The sequence below is a fragment of the Crinia signifera genome, chromosome 5 (genome assembly GCF_055691185.1).
Source record: "Crinia signifera chromosome 5, ASM5569118v1, whole genome shotgun sequence".
Taxonomy (NCBI): Eukaryota; Metazoa; Chordata; class Amphibia; order Anura; family Myobatrachidae; genus Crinia; species Crinia signifera.
The window spans coordinates 166,868,584-166,886,138 of record NC_139221.1 but is presented as its reverse complement, the minus strand read 5'-3'; the positions used below and the strand labels follow the sequence as shown (position 1 = coordinate 166,886,138).

General features: G+C 42.7%; 1 protein-coding gene across 3 annotated transcripts in view; it reads left to right on the top strand.

The window, feature by feature from the left end:
- The first annotated feature begins 4,547 nt into the window (after nucleotides 1-4,547).
- The window catches only part of GALNT1 (polypeptide N-acetylgalactosaminyltransferase 1), a 205,261-nt gene continuing 192,253 nt past the window's right edge, over nucleotides 4,548-17,555 (top strand). The window contains exons 1-2 of one of the 3 annotated variants that reach the window (XM_083188257.1): nucleotides 4,548-4,781; nucleotides 16,511-16,748. In XM_083188257.1, the coding sequence (XP_083044383.1) occupies nucleotides 16,613-16,748 (136 nt within the window). In that variant the 5' untranslated portion in view covers nucleotides 4,548-4,781; nucleotides 16,511-16,612. Of the gene's footprint in view, nucleotides 4,845-4,904; nucleotides 5,104-16,510; nucleotides 16,749-17,555 lie in introns of those variants that run through there. The other 2 variants (XM_083188256.1, XM_083188258.1) reach the window with 2 other exon arrangements.

Sequence of the window (17,555 nt, the reverse complement as noted above, 5' to 3'; positions counted from 1 at the left end):
ATTGTGATTATTGTCCTGGGTGTAGCTGCGCCTCCTATAAACAGAAGTTGGTGATATTCACTGATTTCTACCCCCAAAAAACATTATTATACACATTTGATAAAATTTGCTCAGGCCATATAACTTTAGCGGTCTTTTCACAAAACTTAGTGAGTCTGCAAATTGCTGCTAAGTATAGAGGGATCTGGATCAGGATAAAGTATTTTATTATTATTTACAAATACATTATGCTTTAAAAAACTAACCCTATGAAAACACTTCACCATTATTAGAATATTATTATATTAACATTATTTATAAATATATAGTATGTTTAGTATTCCAATTTGTAGCCACTCTTATAATGAACCCTTTGGGTGCCAACGTTGAGAGGTCCTCATAATATCCATTAAAAATGCCTGCGTTTCCTGGGTGTACCCAAAACACTGGGTGTGCCCAGGAAAACGATGGTCATCCCCATGTGAACGCAGGTGGAAATCTGCCTGCCGGGGGCGGGCAGCTGAAGTCACACGATGTCAGCCACCCGCTTAGTCCTAGGAGCAGGACGCTGCAAATCTAAGTCGGCAGAGAATGACTTAGATTTGCGAGCACTAGAGAAACCAGTCGATGTTCAGCAGCTATCAAATGATTTCAGGCCCACAAGCTATACTGCAAATGGATGTTTATGCAAAACATCCATTCGCAGTGTGGCGGGTATATACGCTAGGTGGCAGGCATTCGCACGGCAGGGGGGCGGGCATTTGGATGGTGGCGTTTAAAGGCTCACTAAGCAGCGAACAGACGTTTTTTAGCTAGCCAACCAGAATGACTCCGTGTCATCTAATCCCCAGCCTGACGGAAAAGCTCAAGGCATTTGGGAGACAGGAAGCGACCTGGTGAATTCCTCAACATAGAGATCTGTCACCTTGTGTGAGTGCAGAAGTCAGTGTCTGAGAAAGCAGATGAACTGACCTCGGCGGTGGAAAACCTCAAAGTTACTCAGATGACTGTAGATCCGATGGTCCCTCATAAGGCAATAGCAGACCACGGAAGCAGGCTGGAGGGTCGATTTACACCAAATGCCTCCTGCTGCATTGACATACCAGATGTGCGTTATAAGCCTGGTATCCATATACTATAGGTAGCTCACAGAATTTACACTATCATGCATAACACAGCATGGGGGAGGGGAGGTGCTTAGGGTTTAACATATGAAGTTTAAAGTGAGAAGGGTGCAGGGCTGGTCGAATAGGAGCGGCAAGCCCTCAGTAAATAGTCACACACTTAGGAATGGCTAGTGGTACCTCTCCCAATGATGGATGTATTAGCTGGCTCTGTTGTGGTGGATGAGATGGACATGGGCTCACATGCAGCAGAGGTGGTTGGTTTCTCTTTCCTTGCACTATTGTTAATGCGCTACTCTTGAGAAGACTGTAAGCATGCAACGGCAGCACTAGTAAGCTAGTGAGTACTGTGGGCAGGTCTGTCTGTTCCTAGCACATTAATGAACAATAGCCATCAGGCTGACACCCACCTTCGATTGCAGAAAATGATCTGTATTTCCACCATCAGCCATAAACCAATGGTACCAATGATTGTTGATAGCCATCACTACACACACTGCATAGGTTTAGCTGGGTGCAGGATGCAGAGAAGGTATTTTGGGAGAGAGGAGGTAAAAAAAGCCAGAAAGGGGATTAACTCCATTTTGACACTGCCTGTGGTAACCCTAGATGGTGTCAGCATGGCACCTCAACCTACTTACACCTCTCAAATATACACTGCTCAAAAATATAAAGGGAACACTAACATAACACATCCTAGATCTGAATGAATTAAATATTCTTATTAAATACTTTGTTCTTTACATAGTGGAATGTGCTGACAACAAAATCCCACTAAAATAATCAATGGAAATCAAATTTATTAACCCATGGAGGTCTGGATTTGAGTCACACTCAAAATTAAAGTAGAAAAACACACAACAGGCTGATCCAACTTTGTAATGTCCTTAAAACAAGTTAAAATGAGGCTCAGTAGTGTGTGTGGCCTCCACGTACCTGTACGACCTCCCTACAATGCCTGGGCATGCTCCTGATGAGGTGGCTGATAATCTCCTGAGGGATCGCCTCCCAGACCTGGACTAAAGCATCCGCCAACTCCTGGACAGTCTGTGGTGCAACGTGGCGTTGGTGGATGGAACGAGACATTATGTCCCAGATGTGCTCAATTGGTATCAGGTCTGGGGAATGGGCGGGCCAGGCCATAGCATCAATGCCTTTGTCTTGCAGGAACTGCTGACACACTCCAGCCACATGAGGTTGAGCATTGTCTTGCATTAGGAGGAACCCAGGGCCAAACGCACCAGCATATGGTCTCACAAGGGGTCTGAGGATCTTATCTCCGTACCTAATGGCAGTAAGGCTACCTCTGGCGAGCACATGGATAGCTGTGCGGCCCCCCAAAGAAATGGCACCCCACACCATTACTGACCCACTGCCAAGCCTGCTGGAGGATGTTGTAGGCATTCTCCTTGGCGTCTCCAGACTTTGGCGGTTATTTTGGTTCACTCTTTCTGACAAATTCCCTCTTAGATGGACAAAACCATGTGCACTGCAGGGGGGCAGATGTAAAATGTGCAGAGAGAATTTGAATGCCTATAATTTCCACCTGTTAGCAGAAAATATAGAGTAGCTTCCCAGCGCTGGTCTATGTCTTCTAAATATTATTCTCCCATAAATTCTGGATCTGTTTCTGGGGTGTGTTGCTCATGGGACCACACTGACCTTGGTGTTGGTCCCTATATGCAAAACAAGGTTTCTTTCAGAACGCTCCTCAGACCAGATCCTTCTATCTTCTAGTAGGGAGGGAGAGGTGGTAAACCAATATAACTGACCTGATATTGATTCCCTATATACACATCATGGTATCTTTTATGGCTCCAAAACCATATACCATGTTTTAATAAACCATTCAACATTTGGAAATCTCTGACGTTTGGTGTTGGCTTCGAATCCTGGGACATAGTAAAGAAACCCTGATATGAACATAGGGCACTGGTGCCAGGTCAGTATGGTTTTTCTAATTCATTGAGTGTGGATAGAGGAGCTAACAGAAGGTTTTGGAGCCATAAAAGATACCATGATGTGTATATAGGGAATCAATATCAGGTCAGTTATATTGGTTTACCACCTCTCCCTCCCTACTAGAAGATAGAAGGATCTGGTCTGAGGAGCGTTCTGAAAGAAACCTTGTTTTGCATATAGGGACCAACACCAAGGTCAGTGTGGTCCCATGAGCAACACACCCCAGAAACAGATCCAGAATTTATGGGAGAATAATATTTAGAAGACATAGACCAGCGCTGGGAAGCTACTCTATATTTTCTGCTTGCTTGTATCTATAGGAGTGGTGCTCCTGGTTAGCGACCCAGCAGCGGCCTTATTTTAGCGCTGTTAAATCGAGAAAAAATATTTTTAATTTCCACCTGTTGTCTATTCCATTTGCACAGCAGCATGCAAAATTGATTGTCAATCAGTGTTGCTTCCTCGTGGACAGTTTGATTTCACAGGATTGTGATTGACTTGGAATTACATTTTTTTGAGCAGTGTGCATATACATATATAAATTTGTGGGGGGCTGTGAAACGCCCCTTACTAACCCCCCTCCCACGACACCTATGGTCCTATTGAAAGCCATGAAAAGCAGTTGTGGTGAGATATTACCACTTACCACTGTGCTACCCTAAGCAAGCAGATGGCGAAAAGGGGGCCTCCTAAACTCTGCTCCATCACTAAGGGTTTTGTGCCTTGCCCACCATTCTCTGTCCTTACCCTGCAAATGTAAATAAGGTCATGTAAATAAAACTGTGGCCAATGATTCCATCCCAGATCTTGTCTGCATGTATGATTTGGTAAGGGGGATATTAGAATAGCAGTATGATTTTGGAAATTATATCAGTCGAATAGCATAAGTTTAGCAGGGACGCAGCAGACTGCCCTCTCTCCCTTTTGGGAAACTGCAGCCAGCATGTTAGACACTGCTTTTAAACAGGACTGTCCTGCCAAATCTGGACAGTCGGGAGGTATGCTGCAGTCGCTGCAGAAAGCAGTGGGGTTTGTGGTCTGAATCACTAATAAGCATTGTGTTCTGTTAAACTCCTGTTCGTTTCTACATAAGTGAAAAAGTGGCTCCTTAAAAATGGCCCTGTTGCCCCCAGGTGCAGGCAATTTTCTATGACTCTGTTCATGCTTCACTAGCCTTTCTTGCATCTGCATCCCGCATACAGTAAGCAACGGTACGTGTCACAGCAGCCTGCAGAAAATACTATATACACTTCTATAGTATATACACTTCATCACTGGGTATGACTCTATATAACGACGCTGTCACCAATGCCGGGTACACATACACAGGTTACGCGTCGTGATCTATACAAATCACCATGCCCTGTGCCGCCCTGTGACTAAACATGATGATCCGTGTGACGAGGCGATCCCGGTACATGTTACGTCATTAGACCGCTCCCCCGCTGCTCTGGGTCTTGCGGGAGCAACTGTGACGTTAGGGCCGGCGCTCAGGCCACGCCCCTTGTAGGCGGGTGTGACTGTGTGATGAGCGGGTGATTCTTCTATATGTGTGATGCGTTGCTAGGGCGGGCGGAGGTTGTGTGTCCTGCGGGGCGCTCCGTACAAGGGGACGGGAAGGAGCAGGAGAATTAGGCGAACGCTCTAGTTATTCGGGGAACGATCGTGTGTACCCCGGCGTCTCCGTGTGCATATGGCCGTCAACGGGAGAGCGCGGTGAGTGTGTCCGGAGTGACCGGGGCGGCACGGAGCATGGCGGAACCGCGGGCACAGTGACAGGTGAGCGTGCAGAGAAGCCCTGGCACCGCTGGGTGAGGTTTCCTTGTACCGGCGCTGCGGTTGGTGCCCTCAGTCCTGTCCCTGGTGCTGCTGCTGTGCCCGCTTATCTGGAGGCTCTCAGGCAGGCTGACTGTAGCGGGGCTGTGCGGTGCCACCAGCGCTAATCTCAGCCTTGACCCCGACACAGCTAAACTTAACATGGTTATTATTGCTGTATAGCCAGCGATGTGCTCAGCTGCCCCCTGCTAGCTACTGCCGGGTACGTAGCCCTTATTTGTGTGTTGGCCAGGGGCATTGCTGAGGTGATGATGTTTCCTGTCTCTGGGGTAGAGTGTATGTGTGTACCTTTTGTTCTTTTAAAGGTCCACAAGGTTCTTGTATGCTGTATATACAGAGTGTACTATGGGTGCAGCACTACCTGTGCCCTGCCACCGGTTCCTGACTTTAGCCCTTTACTTTCCTGGTCTGGAACTCTTGAGTGGTTACTGTAAAGCATAATTTATGGTTTTATTGCTGCTATGTGTTTAACAGTCTATGTAACACTCGTAAAGCCATTATCAATATGGTTTACAAGAGCCTGTTATAGAAGTGTATTTGGTGTCAGTGACATTTTACTTATTGTATAAGTGATATATGTTTGAAAAATGGCAACCGTAAATATTTGTGCCATTTTGTTGAGTTGTGTGTGTTTTTTTTTTTTTTTGTTAGTTGTCTGTTATGACCGCTCCATGGGTGTAAATGTAAATCAAGTTGAACATGGTAACATTTTTAAAAGGTAATTGTTTAATTTGGGTATATTTTTTATTGCTAATAGTATAAGTGATTGCATGATGCAGCAAGCTGCTCTTATTCAGTATGGAAGAGGGCTATATAGATGTAACTGTTTTTGTTTTCATTTAGTGTCTTTGTGGTTCTGGATCTAAATAATAATACTCATATTTATTTTTAATCTATATATTTCAAATACATCCCCCATTTTGCAACATTGTATATTTCCCTGCTATGTGGTGTGGTAAAGCTGTAGAACTTTACCATATGTCTTTACAAGTGTTTTAGTCATGAATCATGTGGTGTGGCAACTGGAAAAGAGAACTTACAAATCCAGCTTTAAACATGCGTAATGTTGAGAAAGGAAGTGCCAAAAAAATGCCACACTCAGTTTTCTTACAGGGTTTTTAATCTAGAGAACTAAGTTTGACAAATGTTTCTAGTTGAATTTGTCCTTTTTTATAAATTATTTCTATGATTTTCTTCCCTAAAATAACAGCATTATTGTCTTATTTCAACTCTAGAAGATCTCCCTAATTGTTTATGTATTGAAAAACCTTTGTCCTATAGTGCAGTCCTGACTAGGACATTTATTTATTACCTCATTGCTAAAATTTAGTTTAAATGTCGTGTTTTTTTTTTTTTGGTACTTGTTTCCTAGCACGGCGCCCATCGTATACCATACTTAGTGGTATGCGATATTCATGTTAAATTAACAGGAGTGCTTGTACAATGAAATATCGCATAGCATTGCATGACACCAAATGGCATGCGATGCGATTTGTAATTGTACAAGCACCCTGATGGGTGCTTATAATGTTAAATGCACCCCCATTGTCAACGCCACCCCCACTATCAACGCCAACCCGAAGCGTGGCGGTACGCGTCCTCCGACCTTTTTTATACCCCCCACTATCCACATCGAGTTGATTTTAGATAGTGTGGCGAGCGGCCGCGGAATACGATCCCCGTGAGGGGACACGTAATACATGTAAAGTAATCTGTGTCCCCTCGCGGGCCTCGCCACACTTCGGGTTGGGGGTGGTGTTGCCAAGGTGAGTGCATTTAACATTGAAAGCACCCATGAGGGTGCTTGTAAAATTAAAAATCACATCACATCGCATGCATCTATATTGCATGCGATTCTATAAGATGTAATAAGATCAAAATCGTGGGCGCCGTGCTAGGGGAAAAAAGTACCTTTTTTTTTTTTTTTTTTTGTAAACGAAACTAAAGCTTAAGCTATGAAATGCATATATTCACATGTTGTGGTCAGCATGTTTTAAAGACCGGAAATCTCAATATTATTTGAGTCCCTACAACCAGGCTCATGTAACTGTTTCCTATCTAGACACAAAATCTTCTTGCACAGGGTTAAAGCAGGTTTGTGTATGTGGTATAGTAACAGTGAATGCTGCGGAGGCCAGCTCACCAGGACTTACTGTATTTGCTCACAGTGGTTATTCCTTTGAATTCTGCAGTTTGTCCATATAACCAAGTTACACAGCTAAAGATTGCTTGCTAAATGTCACATGGAGTTGACAGATGAATTGAACATGGTTTGTCTGCTACAAATAAATGTCAGGTACTTGTTACCCTGTAAGGAAGCTATATTTACTATTGGGGCATGCCGGTATATGTAGTTTCACAGCAACTGCATGACCGGATGTTGAATGCCCCTGTTGCAATGTTTGAGTTTTTTCAGGTGTGTGTGTGTTGGAATTCATTAAACCAATAATTTTGACAGTGTCATTGATGATATTAAAAGACTTAATGATTGTATGTATGTTTTTATATATAAAGATTTGGATAGTAGTATTTAGAAGTTCTTTCAATTGATCTATTCCCTGCTATAATACATTTATTATTTTTGCCAGTATATTTGAAAGCTGTTAATGTTTTTATATTTTTAAGTAAGGCTTACATTCTTGTTTCATATTGACATATATAGATGTGCAACTGCAACATTGTTAAAATATAAAGGGCCTCCTATGCTGCCATTTTTCAGTATTTATGTAAACATTTTCTAGGAAAGGTTATTAAGAAAGCGTTTGCAAATCAACTGGAAACTCGCCTGATAACCAATGTTATGTATGATCCGTTCCAATCAGGATTGAGGAGAAGACCTAGTGCTGCAACAACCCTGGTATATGTGCTAAATGATCTTCTGATGGCAAGAGACAGAGGTCCTTTTGGATCTCTCTGCAGCATTTGATACTGTAGACCAGTGGTTCTCAACCCTGGTCCTCAAGTACCCACAACAGTGCACGTTTTCCAAGTCCCCCAGCAGGTGCACTCATTCTTCAGACAAATTTTAAGAGCCACAGGTGGAGCTAATTATGTCACTTGTGATTCTGTGTGGATACCTGGAAAACGTGCACTGTTGGGGGTACTTGAGGACCAGGGTTGGGAACCACTGCTGTAGACCCTTGATGGCTAACCTTGACACTCCAGCTGTTTTTAAACTACACATCCCAGCATGCTCTGCTTCAGTTTTGCTATTTGACCATGTTAAATCTGATGAAAGGCATGCTGGGATGTGTAGTCCAACAACAGCTGTAGTGTCAAGGTTAGCCATCAAGGCTGTAGACCATGGGCTGCTGACTGAGCACCTGAAAAATGACTGAACTGGATGACACAGTACTAAGCTGGTTCAAATTATTTCTCACTGGCAGGTCAGAGAGTCATCTGAAATATACTCCTCTTCATCAGTGCCACTGGCATGTGATGTCCCACAATGTTCTATTCTATTGCCCATGCTTTTTGCAGTGTACATGCTGCCACTGGGTGAAATAATTAGGTGCCATGGCCTGGTTTACCACTGTAATGCAGATGACACACAACTGTACTTATCCTTTGCTCCGGGCACTGAGCACCCAATAACAACCCTAAATGACTGTCTAGCTGAGCTCCAGGAGTGGATGCCAGTTGGTTGGGACTGAATCCTGATAAAACAGAGGTCCTTATGATAGGGCCTCAACTTCAAAGGACAAGACTGCAGCATAGACATCCAACTGGACTGACACTTGGGGGTACATAATTACAAAACGCTGATCATGTGTGGAATCTTGGCATTGTACTGGATGGTGGCTCGACACTTAAACGTCAGGTATAAGCCACAATCTAAACCGCTTTCTTTCATATGAGGAACATAGCGAGGATCTCTGCCAAAAGTTATACATGCATTTGTATCATCTCGATTAGAATACTGCAATACCCTTTAACTTGGTCTCCCAGCAAAAGAATTGCACTCTTTACAGCTGGTACAAAACACAGATGCCAGGTTGTTAACCTACCAGCCCTGTTCTAGCCACATAACTCCCATTCTCTACTCAATTCAATAGCTGCCTATAAAATGGTGAATCATCTTCAAGATGAACTAATTTACCGAGTTTCAAAGCCCAATGTACCTAAAGCAGCTTCTGAATCCATACTGTCCCACCTGATTACTGCATCCTATAGATGAAGGACTGTTAGCAGTACCAATAATCTCCAGTAATTTATCTGGGGGTCGCGCTTTTAGCCATGCGTCTCTGACTCTATGGAACTTACTTCCCCACACAGTTCTAGAGGCTACCACTCTAGAATCCTTCAAAAACAGACTCAAGACTTCCTGTTTACTCAAGTATTTCCTTAATTCCTTTAAAGATGCATACACACTGAGCAATTTTGCCCAGCCTTTATATGGCTATGATGTGACAATCGCTAGCCTGAAAATCGCTCAGTGCATACACACACTGAGGAATTTTCCTCCTTGCCAGCAATTTTTACAGTGGATGTATGACTTTTCATAGCAGGATGCTATGGAAGGCCCTCCACCCCGTAGCTTATCTGTTGGTAATACCAACAGGTGAGCAGCGATGATGGCGGAGCATGCATCAGCACTCATCGCTGGCCTACACACACTGGGCAGCATTTGAACTGAGAGCCGCTCAAATGGTAAAACCGAGCTGCTTAAAGCTCAAACACACCCAGTGTGTATGTTTATGAAAAGCTTTTATGTATTTCATTGTTCCTGTACTGTATTACATTTATTTTATTAAGCGCCTTGAGTCCCCTTTATATAAAGATAAATCAAATTATTATTTTAAGGATTGGATGTGCGACAGACTTATATGCTAATGTGTCTTGAAAAGAAAATTTTCATGATGTGGAGACCTCATTATCTTTCTCACACACTGTGATTGGGCACTGTGGATATATCCATTTTAACACGTGGAGTTCTGGCAACATATGGGTACGGTTGTTTTGTCAATAACTCCACTAAGGGACTTTTCACATTAATGACATTCCAATTAGCGATTTTACTATATTAGCTCTGTTGTACGGACATTCTCGATCTCCGATTGGAATAACCCATAATTCACTCTAGGGCATATTTACTAAAGTGAGTTTTTTTAGAAGTTCCCATAGCAACCAATCAGAGTTTACTAATGCCCCTTTCAGACCGCACTTAAAAACCGGTATTTTGCTGATTTTTTAACCGTTTTAAAACGGTAATCTGTGCGGTCTGAAAGGTGCAGAACCACTTTACCGTTTACAAAAGCTGTTTTTGTAAAACTGTTAAAATGGAGGGTCCTACCCGTTTCAGACCCGGTATTTTGGCATCAAAATCGGGTCTGAAACGGTATTTAGGACTCAGCCAATGAGCTGGGTCCTAAATTCAGTGCAGTGAATATTTAATGAGCGCTCATTAAATATTCACAGCACTGCCTCCCCGTGGGGGGGAGGTGATGTTTACCCTAGGGGGGGATGTTAACCCGGGGGGGGGCGCTGAAGACTGGACTGGCTTTGACCCTGTATTTGGAAAGTTTCCAAAAACGGGTCTGCCAGTGTAAAAAAAACCCCGGCACTTAAATGGTAATATACCGTTTAAGAGATGCGGTGTGAAAGGGGTTTTACCTGGCAGACCCGTTTTTGGAAACGCTTTCAAATACAGGGTCAAAGCCAGTTATGCGGTCTGAAAGCAGCATTATTTATCTAGAATCTAGAATCTTAGAAGATAAGTTAGAATCTGGTTGCTATAGGTAACATTTACTTCTAAAAAAACCCTCACATTAGTAAATATACTTTGTTGCAATGCTTATCCCTTACAACAAGAGCCATTTAAACCTGTCTCCATATTTAATTCATACCTGAAGTCTCACTCCTTGGATGTCTCAACACTCCAATGTATTAGCGACCCATTTACATTAGCTTCATGCTAAGGCATGTACACTGTTACCCTATTCTTCCTATACTTTCTTGTTTAAAGAAAATACTACATAGGGCTTCCTATATTCTCAAAGGAGATTTGTGATGGGGGGTTCATTAAATTTTACCAGCTACAAATGTGGACCTATACCATTGTCTTTGGGCATGTCAAGTTATTCGAGACTTTTGTCTACAGGTTAGTAACTACTCTATAGCTAATTTGGTCAATGACATCCATTTGTGCACCAGAATGAGCTGTGTTTTGAAAAAGTAGCAAAACAACAAATATAAAAAAACTGCGCTAGAGACTACCTAATTAGATTTATTTTCTATACGCGAATCACTGGCCAGTGAACATTAAAAATATAAGAAATGAATGAATCAATAAATTATACAATAATATAACCACACCTAAGCATAAAAAAGGCAAAATGACACCGTTTGCAGCTCAGTTTTGTTATTAAGGTGCCTCGCAATAGGTGTTAAGCAACAATTTCCTTTTCCTTAGCAGAAAGCATGCATGTTAGTAACTGGTAGCACGTTAAAGTAAAAAATAAAAATATATAGAGTAAAAATTAGTGATAACGTTACCAGTCCTGATATAACTGGCCAGACAAAAAAGTGAGGTCCCTCTCTTAGTGTTGCGTACCCCAGTAGGTTGTATACGGTGCACAATAATGCTTAGCAGACTGGGGGAGCCGGCTGAAATAGGTCCTTAGTTTAGTCTTCAGGTGCCTTAGAGAGCCGCCTCGTATTCCAGATGATTTTTAGATGGACCTTTATCAAACTATTCAGTTTGATGTGTTTTGAAAAATTCTTTAGTTGCTGCCTGTCACAATCTGAGTTATTCAACAGATGTTCTTACCGCTAAAGTGCAGCACGGATGGTGTAATGGTTAGCATTACTGCCTCACAGCGCTGAGGTCATGGGTTCAATCCCCAACATGGCTCTAACTGTGCGGAGTTTGTATATTCTCCCCGTGCTTGCGTGGGTTTACTCCGGGTACTCCGGTTTCCTCCCACAATCCAAAAATATACAGATAGGTCAATTGGCTTCCAACAAAATTAACCCTAGAATGTCTGTGTGTGCATGTACATGTGGTAGGTAATATAGATTGTAAGCTCCACTGGGGCAGGGACTGTGAATGTTCAAATATTCTCTCTGTAAAGCGCTGCGTAATATGTATGCGCTATATAAGAAACTGTTAATAAATAAATAAATAAATAATAAAGTGTCTGACCAGACTTTCAGTTCACTCCAAGTCCGGTAGTCATCAGTGCTGTCTGCGTTCCCTGCCCAGTTCCTCAGTCTGACAGTCACCCGGCGCCACTCTCCCTTTGGCTATACAGCATCATGTCTAACATCAGTCTTGGCTTCCCACGCCTCCGCCATTGGTACAGGCCACAAGCATGTTTGACGCAAACTATTTTTTTCCCTTCAAATCCTAACATGGGGGTAGCCATGTTTGGTCCAATCACCTGTGCCTTCTGAGCCAACCTTTTTTGCGAACTGCTCTCCAGTTGCTTGCTCCAGCCAGGGCCAGATTAAAGCTAGGTAGGGGCCCCCTGTGGTTGGCATGTATTTATTATTATTATTATTATTATTATTATTATTATTATTATTATTATTATAATTTTATTTATAAGGCGCCACAAGTGTTTCGCAGCGCCGTACAAAGGAACAATACAGGGAGACAAAACTTGGCATAACATTGAATAAATAACAAAAATACAGTACAAATAAAGAGCACCACAGTTCAATACACATTACAGCTTAAATGTAAGTAGTGAGGACCCAATCAACATACAACTAGAGGCTTGAGGCCAATGATGGAGATGAGTATGCAGACGAAGATGGTCACTGAGTGTTGGAGTAAAGGAGAGCTGTGAGTGAAATGTGAAGAGAAGTGGGCTTTGACAACAGGAGGGAAGAGGGCCCTACTCGGAGGAGCTTACAATCTAGTAGGAAGGGGAGACAGACAGATTACAAGAGGTGCAAGCGAGGGGGTGGTGGTTAGATAGAGAGATTACAAGAGGTGCAAGCGAGGGGGTGGTGGTTAGATAGCAGGATGTAAACAGGCAAGGGGTCGGAGAACCAGCTGGTTTATGCAGTGGAAGGGTACGCTTTGATGAATAGGTAAGTTTTCAGTGCCCGTTTGAAGCTTTGCAAGGTCGGGGAGAGTCTAATGGAGTGAGGGAGTGCGTTCCACTGAAGGGGTGCAGCACGGGCAAAGTCCTGTACTCTAGCATGGGAAGCAGTGATCAGGGTGGAGGAGAGACGACAGTCGTCAGCTGACCGTAGAGGGCGGGAGGGTGTATGAATGGAGATGAGGTTAGAGATATATGGAGCAATGGAATTAGAGATGGCCCTGTATGTGAGTGTGAGATGTTTGAAGAGGATTCTGTAGGGGAATGGAAGCCAGTGCAGATTTTGTTGAAGGGGAGTAGCAGAGTTAGAGCGGCGGGAGAGGAAGATAAGCCTGGCTGCAGCATTGAGGACAGATTGGAGAGGAGCTAGTTGGGATTGAGCAAGGCCAGTGAGAAGAGCATTACAATAGTCAAGCCGTGAGATGACCAATGAGTGGATGATCAGCTTAGTTGCACTCTGTGAGAGAAAGGGCCTGATGCGAGCAATGTTGCGTAACTGGAACCGGCAAGAATGGGCCAGGGCTTGGATGTGGGGTGCAAAGGAGAGGGAGGAGTCAAGAGTGACACCCAGGCAGCGGATATATATATATATATATATATATATATATATATATATATATATATATATATATATATATATATATATATATATATATATATTTTTTTTTTCTTTTAGCTAAAGGTTTTTTGTGCGTGGGGGTAGTGCTGCAGCTTCAACTATCTGCCAATGTGACAATGATTAATGGTGCTGAGCATGGGGTGCCAAGGCACACTGACTTTACAAGTGTGCAGTGCATTACTGGGAGTTGACTAAGTTCCATGACACTTTGCACAAGAGGACAGAGGCTGAGAAGTTTGTGCTGAGCTCTGATTGGTGGAGCTCATTACATGCTTCTCAGGCCCATGGAGGACAGCAGCAGCAGCCTAGTCATGGGAGGGTTTTTAATCAGAGGCAGCACTGGGACTGTGAGGTCTCCTACAGAGTAAGGTGCAGAGGGATCAACACAGGCTTTTCACGTGCTTTCTTTCTTTTTTTCCGGTACTTGTGTACTATCACGGCTCCCATCTCATCCCATCTCATTGCATACCATAAGGCTTAAGATGGTATGCAATGAAATGAGATGTGCTGCGATGGGACCCGATCTCATACAATTTAAAATTGTATACCATTGTATATGGCATACGATGAGATGAGATTTTAAATTGTATAAGCACACTAATGGGTGCTTTCAAGGTCAATTGGCCCCCCTATAAGATTTTTAATTGTATAAGCACCCTAATGGGTGCTTACAATGTTAAATGCACCCCCACTATCAACGCGAACCCGAAGCGTGGCGAGCGCAGCAAGCCCGCGAGGGGCGGCGGTACGCGTCCTCCGACCTTTTCATACCCCCACTATCCATGTCGGCGTGGAGTTGATTTTAGATAGTGTGGCGAGCCACCGAGCCCGAAGTGTGGCGAGGGGACGCGTAATACATGTAAAGTATTACGCGTCCCCTCGCGGGGCTCGCTGCGCTCGCCACACTATATAGAATCAACTCCACGCCGACATGGATAGTGGGGGTATAAAAAGGTCGGAGGACGCGTACCGCCACTCCTCGCGGGCTCGCTGCGCTCGCCACGCTTCGGGTTGGCGTTGATAGTGGGGGTGCATTTAACATTGTAAGCACCCATTAGGGTGCTTATACAATTAAAAATCTTATAGGGGGGCCAATTGACCTTGAAAGCACCCATTAGTGTGCTTATAAAATTTAAAATCTCATCTCATCTCATTGTGTGCCATATACAATGGTTTACAATTTTAAATTGTATAAGTTCCCATAAGATGGAAATCGTGGGAGCCGTGATAATACACAAGTACCTTTTTTTCCTTCTTTTCCTTCCCCTGCAGTTACCCATTGACCAAGTTTTGATACTGCCTTTACTCTGTGTTTTTGACAGTGTAATATTCTCCAATGCAGTTTGTGGCCACTAATGACAAGTGCCCCGGGCCCCCCAAAGGCTTAATCTGCCATTTCAGCCAATCACTGCACACTAGCAACTATAAGGATCCTGGATAAGAATTACGAAGTGGCTAGTGTTATGTTTCTCTTGCCCTGTGTGGTTTGTTTGATCCTAGCTGCTTGGTTAGGATCCTATGCCTGGTTCCATAGGTGTTCTGTCATGGATGCTCTGCTCCACCATTTATACTCTGCCATCGATTCTCTGCTCCATCGCTGCTCCATAATCTATGCGCTGCTCCACCATCTATGCGCTGCTCCATTGATACTGTACTTATCACCAAAGGTATTTTCCTAGTCCCATGTCGACGAACATGCTGTAGACCAAATAATCCCAACCCGTTTTACCATAACCTGATTGCTTAATAAAAGACTTGTTTTACCAATTACCATCTACTCCATTCTGGTCACACCTTAGGGCCAAAGGTTAAGTTACCACATCCTGGTTTATGCACAAGAACCTTATCAAGGACCCCAGGTTCATTTATCAATCAGCCCCTATGCCTGTGGCCTCTACCAAATGGGTCATAACTCCGACCAAGAATTTTGTATGGGCAAATCTTGGTGCCTTGTACACTTTACTCCCAACCCTCCTCAAGACCCATTACAGTGTTTTAGCACCATTCCCGTTTTCTCACTCCTGTCTAATCTCCCTCCATGTGTCCAGTTCAATCCCTCTCTCTGTGCAGTAGTGCTTCTATAGCATTGGATGATATTCTAATCTATATAGTAGCAACAGTGCTATATAGATGTTTATCGTTTTATATTACACATCATTGCTAAATTTGTCAGATTCCATTTAACCTACTATTATTCCTGGTTGAAAATTGAACCTTGACTTCAGTTCTGTAAATCAGTGTTGATAAGTACTGTGCCGCCATGCTGGATATGTAATCCTCTTAAAATAGTAGACCATTTTAACAATTGTTTTTTTTTTTTTTTCAAAATATTGAATTTAATCTGTGGCACATCGGTTATCATCTTTCAGAAATACATTAGTAGAACAAATCTCTTCTAACAATTTGTTATTCTTTTTGCAGGATAGAGGTTTTCTTGGTATTTTAAGATGTTTAACTTAATAGCAGACTCAACCACAAAAAAAAAAAAAAAATAGATAGATATAGACCAGTCCATTTAGGGGGCACCCATCGGTTTTAGCAGCATAATAATCACAGGAACGCCATTGTTTGCAAGCTTTCGGATTTAATTATCCTCCTTCAGGCAGCATACATAGTACAAAGACTAAATATTTAGTGTGTGTGTGTGTGTGTGTGTGTGTGTGTGTGTGTGTGTGTGTGTATATATATATATATATATATATATATATATATATATATATATATATATATATATATATATATATATATATATATATATATATATATATATATATATATATATATATACATATATACATATATATCTCTATCTCTATCCAGCCTATTCAGTTGTTTTTACGATTAGGAATACATTGTAATATTACAACACTGGGTCATAGTGTTTGGATTTTATCTCTTTCCCTATGTAATTTTCAAATGTTTTTCTCTATCTATTGCAGGTTTTAAAAGACTCATGAAACGGGACTCCTGGTACAGTCGTGCTTTTTTTATTTTTGTGACTTTTTTTGCTATCATTTTTATTTAAATATTGAACTTCTGCTATGAAAAAATTTGCCTATTTCAAGGTGGTCTTGGCCACCTCATTGGTTTGGGTTTTTTTGGATATATTTCTACTGCTCTACTTCAGCGAATGCAACAAATGTGAGGATAAGGAGCGAGGCTTGCCTGCTGGAGATGGTAAGTTACAGTTCGTTTCTTTCTTTTTTATTTTATTTTTTTTGGTCATGATTTACTTCATCTGTGAAAAAGTTATTGTGGGAATTTAGCTACCAGGAAGTGCCCAGAAGCTATTCAAATATATACTACTAATAGAGCCTAAAAGTACGAGTTAAGGCCTCGGGGCTAGACAACACCTCACAGCTGCACCACACCCAGTACTTTGCTTGGGCACTGGAAACTCTTGGCAGCTGCAGGAAGTAACTGAATAGGGGCCGATTTTAAACCTGTTCGCACAGTTCTGGATTCAGCTTCGTCCCCAATGGTGGGAGTCTGCGCATGCTTGATTATGTGCAAACCGTGGCAGGCAGGGGTGTACTAAAGGGCCGCCCAGCGGTTCTTGAGCGTGCCCACAAAAGGTGGGTGTACCCATGGGTCCGTCAGAATGCAGGCATTCCCCTGTCTGCTCGGGGTGGGTAGCTGATGTCCCATTCGGCTACTTCTGAATATATGTAGCCATAGGAGCAGGTCTGAATCAGGCCCTTTCTATTCAGAGTTCTGTTTCCATGTAGGAATGGACTCATCCCTTTTTTAATTTTGAAATATTTTAAGTGTTTTTGTCTACTTTGGGCCTTGATTGACACATGTCCAATGTCAACATCTCTGTATTCCTTCATCTTTTGTCTATACTGACTAGCTCATGTGTGGTGGAATATGGTACTCTACATACATCTCTGTAGAAAAAAAGTTACCTGAACAGTCTGGTGCAAAGGAAAATTGGTGATGGCGGTTGTGAGGTGCAACCATTCCAATGCCATCATCACTAAT